At 39.3% G+C, this 16,719-nt stretch overlaps 1 protein-coding gene across 3 annotated transcripts in view; it reads left to right on the plus strand.

Annotated features, from left to right (window-relative positions):
* UNC13B (unc-13 homolog B) overlaps window positions 1-16,719 on the plus strand; it is a 227,491-nt gene that overhangs the window by 77,735 nt on the left and 133,037 nt on the right. For all 3 annotated transcript variants that reach the window (XM_088837952.1, XM_055426973.2, XM_055426974.2), the window contains one exon: window positions 9,428-9,485. In XM_088837952.1, coding sequence (XP_088694078.1) covers window positions 9,428-9,485 — 58 coding nt within the window. The remainder of the gene's footprint in view (window positions 1-9,427; window positions 9,486-16,719) is intronic.

Genomic DNA, 16,719 nt, shown 5'->3' on the forward strand with positions numbered 1-16,719 from the left:
AGAATTCTTTTTTTGTGTGTGTGATTCAGTTATACATATACTCATATTTTTGAAATTATTTTCCATTATAAGTTATTATAAGATATTGATTATACTGTATAGTGCTATACAGTAAACTCTTGTTGCTTTTTGCATATTTATTTTTTTAAATTAGAAATCTAGCATTCTGTTCCTACAAGTGGAATCAAAATGTCATACATTTTTTACTTAGGCAAAAATTCATGTTTTCTAAAATATATATATTATACATATTATATATATGTATACAGAAGGTTTTCTACTATGCTTGATAAAGAACATCAAAAAAAAAGTGAAGAGATGGAGAAATGGGAGAACATAAACTAAATGAAATGGGAGCACTGAATATGAAATAGAAAATGTGAAACAAGCTAGATAAAAGTAAAAAATCCTCTTTAAGTCCATTGTTTTTAAACATGGCTGCTCATTAGAAACATATATGGAGCTGTGGCAAAAAAAAAGCAATACCTAGACAATTTTTCAGAAAATTCTAAGATAATTTTGATATGCATATGAAATTTAAGAAGTGATTACAGATTTTTCTGTTAAGCAGTTATTTTGGTGATATAGAATTCTATAATTTTTCTGTTGACCAATCATGGTACAATGGTATTAAGTGGGTAATAGTTACATAATCACAATAGTAGAAGATATTTATCAGTTTTAACAATCAATAGCCAGACAAAAAATAAAAGATAATTACAGTTGCAAGCCATAATGGAAACATGATTAACCTAACAATATAAGATAATTACATACAATTTGGGGGGTCAAGCAGAGTGATGTGGTAAGTGGAAGTGCATACATGCACATGTTTTCTTCTGCTCAGCCAGTCTGTGTCTTTTGGTTGGTACATTTAATCCATTTACATTTAAGGTAATTATTGATGTGTATGATCCTATTACAGTTTTCTTAATTTTTAAAAAAATTGTTTTGAGGTATGTTTTCTGTAGGTAAGGCCTTTCCTTCTCTTGTTTTCTGGCTAGAGAAAACATTTGTTGTAAAGCTGGTTTGATGGTGCTGAATTCTATTAACTTGCTCCTCTGGAAATCTTTTGATTTCTCCATCAAACCTGAATGAGAGTCTTGCTGGGTCGAGTATTCTTGGTTGTAGTTTCTTCCTTTTCATCACTTTAAGTATATCATGCCATTCCCTTCTGGCTTGTAGAGTTTCTGTTGAGAAATCAGCTGATAGCCTGATGAGAATACCCTTGTTTGTTATTTGTTGTTTTTCCCTTGTTGTTTTTAGTATTTTATCTCTGTCTTTAATTGTTGTCAGTTTGATTACTATGTCTCTTGGTGTGCTTCTCATTGGGCTTATCCTGACTGGGACTCTCTGTACTTCCTGGACTTTGTTGATTATTTCCCATGTTAGGGAAGTTTTCAACTATTATCTCTCTTCAAATATTTTCTCAGGTCCTTTCAGTATCTTCTCTTTCTGGGACATCTATAATGTGAATGTTGGTGCATTAAATGTGGTCCCAGAGGTCTCCTAGTCTGCCTTCATTTCTTTTCATTCTTTTTTTCTATATTCTGTTCTGCGGCAGTAATTTCCACCATTTTGTCCTCCAGATCATTTGTCCGTGCTTCTGCCTCAGTTATTCTGCTATGGATTCCTTCTAATGTATTATTTATGTCTGCTTGTTTATTCATTCTTTAGTTCTGCTGCTGCTGCTGCTGCTGCTAAGTCACTTCAGTCGTGTCCGACTCTGTGTGACCCCATAGACGGAAGCCCACCAGGCTCCCCCGTCCCTGGGATTCTCCGGGCAAGAACACTGGAGTGGGTTGCCATTTCCTTCTCCAATGTGTGAAAGTAAAAAGTGAAAGTGAAGTCGCCCAGTCGTGTCCGACCCTTAGCGACCCCAAGGACTGCAGCCTACCAGGCTGCTCCATCCATGGGATTTTCCAGGCAAGAGTACTGGGTCTTTGGTAAACATTTCTTGCATCTTCTCAATCTTTGCCTCAATTCTTTTTCCAAGATCCTGAACATACTCACTATCATTATTCTGAATTCTTTTTTTAGAAGATTACCAATCTCCCACTTCATTTAGTTGTTTTTCTGGCGTTTTATCTTGTCCTTTCATCTGGGACATAACTTTCTGTTTTTTCATGGTGATTAACGTTCTGTGGTATGGTTTTGGTTTTAGCCACTGTTGGATTGTGGTTCTTCTTCCTTCTGCCTGCCCCCTGGTGGAGGAAGCTAATCTGTAAGCTTCCTGATGGGAGAGACTGGTGATAGGAAAAGCTAGGTCTTGCTCTGGTAGGCCGGAGAAGGCAATGGCAAGCCACTCCAGTACTCTTGCCTAGAAAATCCCATGGATGGAGCAGCCTGGTAGGCTGCAGTCCATGGGGTCGCTAAGGGTCGGACACAACTGAGCGACTTCACTTTCACTTTTCACTTTCACACATTGGAGAAGGAAATGGCAACCCACTCCAGTGTTCTTGCCTGGAGAATCCCAGGGACGGGGGAGCCTGATGGGCTTCCGTCTATGGGGTCACACAGAGTTGGACACGACTGAAGTGACTTAGCAGCAGCAGCAGCAGCAGCAGCTCTGGTAGGCAGGTCCTTACTCCGTAAAGCTTTAATCCAATTATCTGCTGATGGGTGGGGTTGCTCTTCTTCCCTATTAATTTTTTGGCCTCAACCTTCATGTCTATGGGTTTCCCTCGTAGCTCAAATGGTAACGAATCTGCCTGCAGTGCAGCAGACCCAGGTTCGATCCCTGGGTTGGGAAGATTCCCTGGAGAAGGAAATGGCAACCCACTCCAATATCCTGGCCTGGAAAATCCCATGGACAGAGGAGCCTGGTGGCCTGCAGTCCATGGGGTTGCAAAGAGTTGGGCACGACTGAGCAACTAACACACGAACACACTCGTGTTTATGGGCTCTGTGGTTGGGTTAATGGTGACCCCTAAGAGGGTTTATGCCAAAGGGGACCTTCCCAGACAGCTGCTGCCAGTTACCCCATCCCTTGGTGAGCCCCTGCCAACCCACTCCTCCACAGGAGACCCTCCAACACTAGCAGGTAGTTTTGGTTCAGTTTCCTATGGAGTCACTGCTCCTTTCCTCCGAGTCTTGGTGTGCTCAAGGTTTTGTTTGTGCCCTTTAAGACTGGAGCTTCTGTTTCCCCAGTCCTGTGGAAGTCTTGTAATCAAATCCCCCTGGCCTTCAAGGTCAGATTCCCTGGGGATTCCCAGTCCCTTTGTTGGGTCCCCAGGCTGGGAAGCCTGATATGGGGTTCTGAACCTTTACAACAGTGGGAGAACTTCTTTGGTATTATTGTTCTCCAGCTTGTGGATCACTCACCCAATGGGTATGGGATTTGATTTTATCATGATTGTGCCCCTTCTTCTGTCTTACTGCAGCAGCTTCTTTGTCTTTGAACGTGGGCTTTTTCTGGTAGGTTCCAGTGTCCTGCTTTCAATGGTTGTTCAACAGCTAGTTGTGATTTTGGTGCTTTTGCAGGAGGAGATGAGCACACGTCTTTCTACTCTGCCATCTTGAACCGAAAGTCACACTTGTCTGTTTATTGGTGACATTTGTCACCAATTTATTTAGTCATTTGTTCACCAAATAACTTTTTGAGCACTGTGTACCAGGCACTATTATACATGCTTCATATACATCAGAAGTTAAAACAAGACCAGTGTCTTCTTAGATCAGCTAGGATGAGACAGACAATAAGCGGGAAGTGTAATAAATATAGTTAAACTTCAGAAGATCAGAAATGCTGTAGGAGAAAAACCCATTTTCTCTGTACAGTATTCTTTTCTTTTAAATTATTTATTTATTTATTTATGTCTGTTCTGGGTCTTCATTGATTAGAAGGGGCTACTCTCTAGTTGTGGCGTGTGGGCTTCTTATTGCAGTGGCTTCTCTTGTGGAGCACAGGCTGTAGGTGAATGGGCTCAGAAGTTGCAGCTTCTGGGCTCTTGAGCACAGGCTCACTAGTTGGGGTGCTAGGGCTTAGTTCCTCTATGGCTTGTGGGATCTTCCCAGATCAGCGTCTCCTATATTGTCAGGCAGATTCTTTACCACAGAGCCACCAGGGAAGCCCCTCCATGAAGTTTTACACTTCTTTTGTTAGGTTTATTCCTAGTAATTGTGAATGGTGTATTTAAAAATTACATTTTCTAGTAGTTTATCACTATCTATATAAGGCAGTGCTGTTCAATTTTATTTTTAGCATTCATCTTATTTACCAACTCATAATTCTACTAGTTTAGAAATTCCTTTGAGTGTTTTAATTTTTGTATTTTTCAATAGTAAGTTTTTTTCTTTCCCATCCTTATGTCTTATTTTTTTAAGTGAAATTTTTTGCACATTTATTTTTATTAACAGAATTTATTTTTTACAGCAGTTGTACATTTACAAAAATATTAAGCAGTTGGTAGAGGGGGTTTCCATATCACCTCGTATCCGCCCCCTCCCTCTGGTTTTCCCTATTAGTAACATCTTACATTAGTATGGTACATTTATTACAATTCAGTTCAGTTCAGTCGCTCAGTCGTGTCCGACTCTTTGCAACCCCATGGACCACAGCATGCCTGGCCTCCCTGTCCATCACCAACTCCCGGAGTTTACCCAGACTTATGTCCACTGAGTCAGTGATGCCATCCAACCATCTCATCCTCTGTTGTCCCCTTCTCCTCCTGCCTTCAATCTTTCCCAGCATCAGGGTCTTTTCAAATGAGTCAACTTTTCACATGAGGTGGCCAAAGTATTGGAGTTTCAGCTTCAACATCAGTCCTTCCAATGACCACTCAGGACTGATCTCCTTTAGGATGGACTGGTTGGATGTCCTTGCAGTCCAAGGGACTCTCAGAGTCTTCTCCAACACCACAGTTGAAAAGCATCAATTCTTCAGCACTCAGCTTTTTTTATAGTCCAACTCTCGCATCCATACATGACTACTGGGAAAACCATAGCCTTGGCTAGATGGACCTTTGTTGGCAAAGAAATGTCTCTGCTTTTTAATACGCTGTCTAGGTTGGTCATAACTTTCCTTCCAATAAGTAAGTGTCTTTTAATTTCATGGCTGCAGTCACCATCTGCAGTGATTTTAGAGCCAAAAAAGTAAAGTCAGCTACTGTTTCCACGATTTCCCCATCTGTTTGCCATGAAGTAATGGGACTGGATGCCCAAACTGATCTCAGTTTTCTGAATGTTGAGCTTTAAACCTACTTTTTCACTCTCTTTCACTTTCATCAAAAGGCTCTTTAGATCTTCTTCACTTTCTGCCATAAGAGTGGTGTCATCTGCATATCTGAGGTTACTGATATTTCTCCCGGCAATCTTGATTCCAGCTTGTGCTTCCTCCAGCCCAGCATTTCTCATGATGTACTCTGCATATAAGTTAAATAAGCAGGGTGACAATATACAGCCTTGACGAACTCCTTTTCCTGTTGTTTCCAACAACCACTCTGTTGTTCCATGTCCAGTTCTGACTGTTGCTTCCTGACCTGCAAACAGATTTCTCAAGAGGCAGGTCAGGTGGTCTGGTAGTCCCATCTCTTTCAGAATTTTCCACAGTTTGTTGTGATCCACACAGTCAAAGGCTTTGGCATAGTCAATAAAGCAGAAACAGATGTTTTTCTCGAACTCTCTAGCTTTTTCAATGATCCAGCGGATGTTGGCAATTTGATCTCTGGTTCATCTGCCTTTTCTAAAACCAGCTTGAACATCTGGAAGTTCATATTTCATGTATTGCTGAAGCCTGGCTTGGAGAATTTTGAACATGACTTTACTAGCGTGTGAGATGAGTGAAATTGTGTGGTAGTTTGAGCATTCTTTGGCACTGCCTTTCTTTGGGATTGGAATGAAAACTGACATTTTCCAGTCCTGTGGCCACTGCTGAGTTTTCCAAATTTGCTGGCATATTGAGTGCAGCACTTTCACAGCATCATCTTTCAGGATTTGAAATAGCTCAACTGGAATTCCATCACCTTCACTACTAGCTTTGTTAGTGGGCCCTTATTGATATGTTATTATTAACTAAAAGTTAATATTTTATATTTATATTTATTAACTAAAAATCCTTCATTTTTGAAAAAAATTTTTTTAAGATTTTTCTCTCATGTCGCTTTTCAGTACCATTATCCCATACAGAACACTGTATTACATTTAAGTGTCATGTCTCCTTAGCCTACTCTTGTCTGTGATATTTTTCCAGACATTCCTTGTTTTTGATCACCTCTTATTTTAAAAATGTCATTGTGTAAAACATGCTGTGTAATTTTTAATAGAGAAAGTGGGGAAGCCTTGTCTTTTTCCTGACTGTAAAGAGAATGCTTCATGAGTCTTGAATTATGATACTTGCTATAAATTTTGATGGATACCCTTTATCAGCTTAAGGAAAATCTTATTTTCCCTTCTGATTTTCCAAGGTATTTTATCATGAAAAATAAGGGCTTTTATCAAGATTTTTTTCTGCACTGGTAGATCATATGGTTTTTCTCCTTTAATCTCTACATGTGGTGATATGGAACTATCCTTTCAAGTCCTTTTGGTCATGATACATCATTTATATGTCAACATTCTTACATATGCATACATATACATACATATTCACATGGAAATATTAAAAACATATGATGAATAACTATCATATGATTTGGTTTGATAATCTAGGATTTTTGCATCCATTTTCATAAATGAGATTGGCCTTTAATTTTCCGTACTTATATTTCCTGTAGATAAAAATTATGGATTTTTTTTTCGTTCAGTTCAGTTCAGTCACTCAGTCATGTCCGACTCTTTGCGACCCCATGAATCACAGCACGCCAAGCCTCCCTGTCCATCACCAACTCCCAGAGTTCACTCAAACTCATGTCCATCGAGTCGGTGATGCCATCCAGCTATCTTATTCTCTGTCATCCCCGTCTCCTCCTGCCCCCAATCCCTACCAGCATCAGAGTCTTTTCCAGTGAGTCAACTCTTCGCATGAGGTGGCCAAAGTATTGGAGTTTCAGCTTTAGCATCAGTCCTTCCAGTGAACACCCAGGACTGATCTCCTTTAGAATGGACTGGCTGGATGTCCTTGCAGTCCAAGGGACTCTCAGAGTCTTCTCCAACACCACAGTTCAAAAGCATCAATTCTTCAGCGATCAGCTTTCTTCACAGTCCAACTCTCACATCCATACATGACCACTGGAAAAACCATAGCCTTGACTAGACGCACCTTGGTTGGCAAAGTAATGTCTCTGCTTTTCAATATGCTATCTAGGTTGGTCATAACTTTCCTTCCAAGGAGTAAGAGTCTTTTAATTTCATGGCTGCAATCACCATCTGCAGTGATTTTGGAGCTCAAACAAATAAAGCCTGATGCTGTTTCTACTGTTTCCCCATCTATTTCCCATGAAGTGATGGGACCAGATGCCATGATCTTAGTTTTCTGAATGTTGAGCTTCAGGCCAACTTTTTCACTCTCCTCTTTCACTTTCATCAAGAGGCTTTTTAGTTCCTCTTCACTTTCTGCCATAAGGGTGGTGTCATCTGCATATCTGAGGTTATTGATATTTCTCTCGCAATCTTGATTCCAGCTTGTGCTTCTTCCAGCCCAGCGTTCCTCATGATGTACTCTGCATATAAGTTAAATAAGCAGAGTGACAATATACAACCTTGACGTACTCCTTTTCCTATTTGGAACCAGTCTGTTGTTCCATGTCCAGTTCTAAGTGTTGCTTCCTGACCTGCATACGGGTTTCTCAAGAGGCAGGTCAGGTGGTCTGGAATTCCCATCTCTTTCAGAATTTTCCACAGTTTATTGTGATCCACACAGTCAAAGGCTTTGGCATAGTCAATATTAATTAGATTGTAGGTGGTCTTTAGCTTTCTGCTTGGACCTTAAAGAAAGTCATTATACATGTCTTCTGGAAATATCTGCTTCATCTATTAAGTCTGAATTCTTCTAGTTTAATGCTTAAAGTTTTATGATTTCCTCACTGTTATGCCTGTGTACTGTCTATAAAAATCATCATTATTTATACTAGTTATTATAATCAAATCCCTTTGTTACTTTGAGTGGGTTGCTTGGCCTCTAGGAAGTTTTGAACTTTTTTATGATTGACAGTTTTACTAATACTATTATATTGTTTGAACTGTGCTTGACTTCTGCTCCTTACTGTACTGGAGGTAGTAATAGCATTGTCTGGCTCTGGTATTCGTATTACAGTTTGTTGCTTGTAAAGTAATTTATATAGAAGAGTATATATGTAAAGTGTTTTGTATTTTGTATCCAACCACTTGAAATGCCGTTCACCACTAACATTCATGTGTAAGCCACTAATCAACTTTCATCTGAATAATTCCAATAACTAGTCTTATTTCCCTGTATTTCCCTACAGTTCTTCTCACACAGCAACCAGAGTGATTTTTAAAGTGTAATCAAGTCATACCCCTCTAGTGTTTAAAACTTCACACAGCTTCTCAATAGACTAATGTCTAAACTCCTTACTGTGATTTCTGTTCCCTCAGTGCCTGGAATAAGGCCTTACACATAATAAGCACTCAAGAAATATCTGTTGAATGGATGACACCTTCAGTGTTTGAGAAGCTCTGTCTTGCCCAGAATCTACAGTTTATTAATAAATGGCAGAGTCAGGATGAAAACTCACATTTCCAACTTACCTTTATAAATTGCTGAATCATGTGGACTTACATTTTTCCAGTCCTCCAAAGGGCTCTGAACCAAACCCATTTTGCCTTCCAGACTATCTGTACCTGTGTCAATTTGTTTGTGCTTTTTTGTTTTGCCTTTCTAAATCTTGCCCATCTTCAATACATGAACTTAATTTGGCTTCCTTTTACAGAACTTTCTTTTTATGGCTTCAGTGGTCTGTTTTTTTGGTGGTGATAGTGGTGAGTTGTGTTGGGGAGGTTAGAGTATAACTGGGAAGGAGACTCTAGTAAATACCAGATGTTGTATTGCATGCTTACATAAGTGATTTCACTTCCCACAGGATCTTGTGAGGGAAGAACAACTTTTTTTTTCTTTTTAAAGATGGAGAAAAGTCAAGTCTCAGAGAGGTTTTTAGTTCCATCACCCAGATGGGGAAATCTATACATTATCTGAGTTTTCTAAGTCCTCTAAGTCTTCTAAGACTAAAGCCTTCCACCACTGCCTGGCAGAGCTAGAATGGTGTCCAGCTGACCTTGATCAGAGCCAACTTTCTGCTCTCCTGGTTTAGCTTATCACACTGGGCCAATGCCATATCTGATAGTCTGGCCTGTATGTCAGGATCACACAGGAAAATCAACAGCAGGATGATCTGTTTCTGTTTGATAAGAAATCTGACTCCAGTCAAATGCTAAACCTTTTTATAGGTAGCTATGTTTTTTTTTCCCCACTTCCTCTTTACTTGGGCCTCTTACTATGTTTTGTTTTGTTTTTTCTCCTTTCTTCCTCTAGTATTCTAGTCAAGAAGAAAGCCAGAGGAAGCAATTGCCTACTGCTGCCGCCCAGTGTTGTAAGTGAGAAATTTGTCTCTGAATCTCTTCTTAAAAACAGCTTTCTGTCAGTTCTCCAAATGTGGCTTATTTTTGAGTTGGGGAGGTTGGACAGATACGGTATGTATAAACAGAAGATATTCCAGAAATACACCTTACGCAGGCCCATCCTCCCAATGGCTGTCTCCCCATTAGTTTTAAGAAGAGATCTTTTGGTTTTTGTGTGGCTGTAGGTAGGGCAGTGAGACTTTTTTTTCTCTGTTTACCAGCTTTTACCCCTAGAGGAATGATTTTTCCCATTCAGTCCCCATTTATCTGTTCTTGCCCTTTAAGAGTTTCCACCTCTGGAAACTCTTTGTGCTGTTAGCTTCTTCTCCCCAGTCTAGTTTAGGTCTTTTCTCTGCTCCCATTGTATCCTGTATATATATAGCCATCATATGTTATAATCTATATATATTTATTTGACAAGAATGCAAAATTTTTAAAGGCCAAAATTTGTATTCCTAACATCTGGTTCAACACCTGATAACATAATATGTGTGTGTGGATTAAGTTGCTTCAGTTGTGTCTGACTCTTTGTGACCCCATGGACTGTAACCCACCAGACTCCTCTGTCCATGGCATTCTCCAGGCAAGAATACTGGAGTGGGTTGCCATTTCCTCCTGCAGGGGATCTTCCCTACCCAGGGATTGAACCCATGTCTCTTGTATTTCCTACCTAGGTAGGCAGGTTCTTTACCCACTAGAGCCACCTGGGAGTAACTCAGGTAAGCCTCAGTAAAGTTTGATAAATGATTAACTGAGTGAGAGAATTTGTTATTTCCTTTGAGGTTAACTTATCCAGACCACACAAATTCCTTTTTGAAATGAGCTGTACATTGTTGGTATATTGGTATCTTTTCAGTTTCTCCCAGAATAGCTTGAGGAGACACTAAAGGACTGACTGGAAATCAGTTCCCTTTCACTTTTTCAACTCGTGGGGGTGGCTGTGCCTGTTTTGTTTCTTTTGTGTCGCTGTAGTGTTTCTGAATCACTGCCAAACTCTTACCAATGGCAGGTTGATAGTCCTGGTAATAGTGGTAGTAGTTATTGTAGTAATGCTACTAATAATAAGAACCGTAGCAGCTAACATATTGTGAGGTTTTATAGTATGCCAGATGCTGCTGTAAGAGCTAAAATGTAGTAACTTATTTAATCTTCACAGCAACCCTAAGACATAGATTTTGCTGTTTTCCTCATTTTTAAGATGAGGAAACTGAGATTGAGTTATTTGTAACAGATCACATAGCTAGTAAGTGGTGAAGTACATACTCAGATACAAACAGTCTGACTCTATAGCCCTTGCATTGAACTACTATGTTACACTAGTTCATACTGTTTCTGAGAAGAGGAATTTCTATCCATGGTTTGTGAATCCATTGGTTGTCTTCTATTCTGTTGGCTACTTACTTTCCTGATAAAAGTGAGACCACTGGCAGAGGTCAGTACTTTTTCTTTATTTAAATAACACCTATTTTACATATGATTTGTTACTTTCATTTTTCCCATTTGGGAACTAGTATTTATCAAGCATTTAGAGTCATGGGAGACAAGAATCTGAATTGAATACTAAGTTGTGAATTAAAGTTTCTAAGTCATTTCCAAAACTCATTGTAATGAAATAATTTTGAGTTTTTAATCTTTTAAGTCTTTTTCCAAGATGGCTAATGCAAGTGAAATGGAATGATTGAGCTTTCTCTTCCATTCCTTCTTGGTTCCATTTGATGAAATGCAGTTCAAGTGATTAAAGAGCAAATACTTAGAGGGCAGGAGGAAATAAGAGGATACGAATAATCAGCGTTTATGAATTCTCTTACCTTTTTTATGTGTTTACCAGCTCATTTGTTTTCTGTGAAGTGAAGTGAAAAGTCGCTCAGTGGTGTCGGACTCTTTGCAACCCCATGGACTGTAGCCCACCAGATTTCTCTGTCCATGGAATTCTCCAGGCCAGAATACCGGAGTGGGTATCTATTCCCTTCTCCAGGGAATCTTTCCAACCCAGGGACTGAACTCAGGTCTCTTGTGTTGCAGGTTAATTCTTTACTGTCTGAGCCACCAGGGAAGCCCAATTTGTTTTATATGCATAGCCTATCCCTGTCTTTTGAGTACTCTCTAATATATTTTTATTTGGAAAAATTTTAAACTTATAGGAAAGTTGAGAGAACAGTACATTTAATACCTATTTACCTTTTACTAGATTCAGTGATTAACATTTTGCCAAATTTGCTTTCCTTCCTCCCTACTGATGTTTTCCGTTTCTGTCTGTATATGCACATACATAAAAATATACATGTGTGTTTTCTGAATCATTTGAATATAAGCATCAGACTTTATGACACATCAGCATGTGTCGTCTAAGAGAACACTTTGCATAACCAAAATACCATTATTAGAATCAAGAAATTTAACATTGATTACATATATTAATAATATATAATATATAGTCAATATTAAGAATTCCCCAGTTGTCCCCCAAGTGTTTTCATAGGCCTACCTTACACCAGCATATAGTTTAATCAAGAATTGCACATTTTTACTCAGTTGTCCTGAATCTTTAATCTCCTTTAATAAAAAACTTCCCTTTTTAGTCATTTATGACACTGGCTTTTTTTCAGTTAGAAAAATATTTTCATTCTAATTATAATATCTACTGTAGATGGCAGTATATACTAGTATAGGTTTGTGGGAAGCCATTTGATAATATGTACCAAAAGGCTTTAAAAATCAACCTTTGAGTCAGCAGTTGAATTTCTGGAAATTTGTCCTAAATAATCAAGAAACCGACAAGGATTTGTATAGAAAGATGTTCATTTCAAAAATTTAAACAGCAAAATTTGAAAATGACTTAATAAGCAACAGTAAATATAATAGTCATAAGATTTGAATATTATGCTTTGATTAATAGGGAAATTTTCATGAAACTAAATTAAAATATACAACTCTTACTCTCTGTATGTGCATATGCATATACATAGGTATGTATATATACATATATAATTTAAGAGTTTTTGCTATACACCCCAAATTGTGTACCCCTAAAATTCATATGCTGAAGCCCTGGCCCCTTGTGTGACTGTATTTGAAGATAGAGCCTGTGAGCAGATGAGAAAGGTTAATTGAAAATGTAAGAATGAGGCTCTAATTTGATAGGGCTGATAACCTTAGAGATTTCTGTGGGGCAGTGGAGCAAGAAGGTGGCCATCTGCAAGCCAGGAAGAGAACTTTCATCAGGAACCAAATCAGCTGGCACCTTGATCTTGGACTTCCTAGACTTTAAACCTGTGGGATACAAATTTCTGTTGTTTAGACCGCGTAGACTGTGGTATTTTGTCATGGCAGCTGAGCAGATTAGTATAGGTTTTGGTACCGAGAGTCGGGGTGCTCAGTAACAAATACTTAAAAATGTGACAGCGGCTTTGGAAGTTTGGGTAATAGATATAAAGACTGGAAGAATTTTGAGGTGCAAACAGGGTTGTTGTTCAGGGACTGTTGGGAGAAATGGATATTAAGGGATGTTCTGGAGAAGTGTCAGATGCAGATGAGGGATGGTTTATTGGAAAGTGGAGGAAAGGTGATCCTTTTGGCAATGAACTTAGCTGAATTGTTTGAGGGTTTTGTGAAAGGCACAGTTTATGAGTGATCAAATTGGGTAGAGATGATTTCTAAGCTAAATAAAGAAGATATGACTTGGGTCTTCCTTATTGCTTATAGTAAAATGCCAGACGAGAGAGTTGAATTGAAGATGAAATTGTTAAATAAAAAGGAACTCAAGTTTGGAGATTTGGCAGTTCTTAGCCTATCCTTAGCCTGTATTTTGTGAAAAATAAAAAATCTTGTTCTGAAGAAAATACTAAAGAGATCATGGTATGACTCATGGACTTAACCAGCCATCAGCAGAAGCCAGGAATAGAGATGGATTTATACCAGCAGAGACATTGCCAGTTTCAACGAAAGGGGACAGAGAAAGAGGGATGGAATGAAGGAAGGCTGTTGGATTTCTTGAATTCTTCAAGACTCAATCATAGAGTTATTTGACTGTGAACATGTGCTGTTCTTGAGGAAAGGCAAAAGTGACCCAGAGATGATTTGGAGAATATCAGGGCTGCCACTCTCAGCACAGGCTCAGGGGACAGAGATGTTTCCTTTTGTTTCAGAGGGTGGTCACCACTGAGAGCTATGGGGCCAGAGCCCTTCTGCAGAGCTGTGGGAGTGACAGTGCCACTCCAGTGGAGGATGGGTCACTGAACCAAAGAGAATTATTCTCTAGCCTCATAATCTAATGAAATTTGCCTTGCTAGGTTTTAGACTAGCTTGAGACCTGTCACTTCTTTCCTATCTCTTCTTGGTGGAGTGAGGTTATCCTTCTGTCTCACAGTTGTAATTTGGAAGCACATGTTCGGTTTCACAGGTTCACAGCTGGAGAGGAATTTTGCCTCAGGATGAATCATAACTGAAGTTCTCACTTATATCTAATTTAGTTGATATTTAAATGAGTTTTTGGACTTTAGAATTGATGCTGGAATGAATGAATGCCTTTTGCATGTTTTAAGGATGTGAATTTTGGGGGACCAGAGGCAGAATGCTAGAGCTGAATTTTGTCCCCCTGAAATTCGTATATTGAGGCCTCAACTCCCAATGTGTTTGTATTGAGAGAGTCATTATGACTTTAAATGAAGTCATAAAGATGGATCCCTAATCTGATAAGGCTGCTATCTATTTAAAAAGAAGAGACAACTGTGCTCTCTGCCATATTAGACTATATGGCAAGAAGGTAGCCATTTCTAAGCTGGGAAGAGAGTTTTCACTGAACTCTGCTAGAACGCTGACCTCTAAGTTTTCAGCCTTCAGAGACTGAGAAAATACATTTCTGTTGTTAAACTACCTAGTCTATAGTATTTTGTTATGGCAGTCTGAGCAGGCTAATATACTTATTATAAATATATCTATACAGTTAGGGGGAGAATACCTAGAGAGACACTAAAATACTAACCAAACTTCTCTTTGACATGTGGGGACTTTTTAAATCCCTTTTTGCATTTCTTTCATTTTCTAAATATTCAACAATGTATTAATTTTAATAGTTAAATGTTATTAAGAGGAATGGAATAACTGGATTCTTGTTCTAGAGGTTGGTTTACTGCTGTCTCTCTGAGTGATTTTGAAAGTCTTTCCATTGTCTGTTTCAATTTCTTGATGCATAAAATGGGAGCGTTGGTCTAAATAACCTCTAGAACTCTTAGCTGTAATATCATGAACTAGCTTCCTAGTCCTGAGAGTTCTTCATGTGGATGGTCCCTCTTCTGTTTTCTCTGCTAGGGTCAGTTCTTTGCAGTCACTGTGACATGTCCACAAAATATTTTCAGAAATCACTGGGCTACTCCTCTAAAGAAACCCTTTTTCTTATCTTTGATATGAAAGTTCCTCTGGCCCCAATTATGTCTTAAAAATGATGAGATTCTTAAAAAATTTTGGGGTGAACTATATATTTTTTCCAATGTTTTCTTTCCAAACTTTTCTGATGGTGAGTTTAACATTCAGTAATAACACTTGGCATTCACTTTTATTTTAGGATATTTCATTTTCCTTTGGTAACTGTGATATGTGTAGATATGTCATAGGGTGATTATTACATTATTTCCACATATCTTTTATCCCCTGTGTTATTGTCAGTTCTTGTTGCCATTACTTCAGGGAAAGATATGGAAGGCAAGAACTGAAGAAATGGTGTTCCTGACCTTAGTAACTGAAAGCCTAGGATTTGAGGGGAATGTTCAAAATGTTTTGAATAAATATTATGGGAGGAAGTAGAGATTCACCTTAATCTCCCTTTTCCTGAACAAGAGAAGCCTTGCTTGACTTGAGTGAGAAGAGATAAAGAAGGTGACCAGAGTAGACATCTTGGGACCTTATGTCTACTTTCTGGGTGGTACTAGTGAACAGTAGGACCCTGGAAAGGGAATGGCTGGGTGCCTGTCTAGGCCAGTGGATTCTCACTGAGATTCCTATGCTCCAACAAGTTGTGCATGCTGTAGAAGGAATCCTTGGCTCTCTGGAAGTAGCAGATGAGACTCTGGTTCCAGAGGAGCCAGTTGAGCAGGATTAAGAGAAGTCTCAAATGTTTTCTGTGTACTGGAGGTGACCTGGGATGTTTCATTGAATGCTGTTACACAAAGACATACCTATGCATGAACAGTCATGTCACTCCAGTGTCTTATTCTCACACTGTCAGTATTTGGAGCAGTCTTCTTGGACAGGTAAGACTTACACTGAGATTCTCAAGATATTTGTGTTTTCTAAGAACAATAACATCTGTCCTCCTCGAAGAGGTCTTGAGTCTCTTTTTGGTGGTTGTTGTTGCCTGTCGGGTTGCTACTGCTTGATTCCTCCTGTCCTCTCTTGGGTAGGTGAATACCTGCTCTCTCATTGGGGTCCATTTGTGACCCTCCAGAAGTTACCTCATTGTACCCTTCAGGGTCCAGTTCAAGGATGCGAGAGATTGCTTTATTTCAGCCTCTTTCTTACACTACTGACTTCTTCCAACAGTAGATGTACTTAGCTTGCTGCTGCTGGGATCCTACCACATAGAGACTTTTTGAATGGGGAGAGTAACAGGACAGCTCAGGCCCAGGCACCACCAGCAATAAAGAACCCGCCTCCAATGCAGGAGACATAAGAAATGTGGGTTTGATCCCTGCGTTGAGAAGATCCCTTGGAGGAGGGCATGGCAACCCACTCCAGTATTATTATCTAGAAAATTGCATGGTTAGAGGAGTCTGGTGGGCTACAGTCCATGTGGTTGCAAAAAGTTGGACATGACTAAGCAACTTAGCATGCATGCAGGCTCAACCATATTCCACAAAATTTATTTGACTCTCAGGGAGCTCACTTATTCTTGATCTGAGAAACCAAGGCAATTTCCTTCTGTTCTCTATCTCCCAGCTCTGCTTCCTCTATTCAGTCCTCTTGTTGTCTACTTAGGTAGATACAGGGTTCAGATCAGCAATTCTTCCACCCATGTAGACCTGTCTGGCTTCCCTTCTGCAAGCACCCCCAGTCTTTGTGAATCTTAGAACTTCTCCTCACTTGAATTCAGAGAGGAGAAACAGGAGAAGGGACAGTGTAACCTCACTTCACCAACAATTGCCCTCTTCAAAAGTTGTTTATTTCCACATCAACATAGCCATTCTGCTGGACAGCTGACAAGGATCCAATTAA

This window comes from Moschus berezovskii, chromosome 7, assembly GCF_049115385.1.
Source record: "Moschus berezovskii isolate FMDL1 chromosome 7, NW_MosBer_1.0, whole genome shotgun sequence".
Taxonomy (NCBI): Eukaryota; Metazoa; Chordata; class Mammalia; order Artiodactyla; family Moschidae; genus Moschus; species Moschus berezovskii.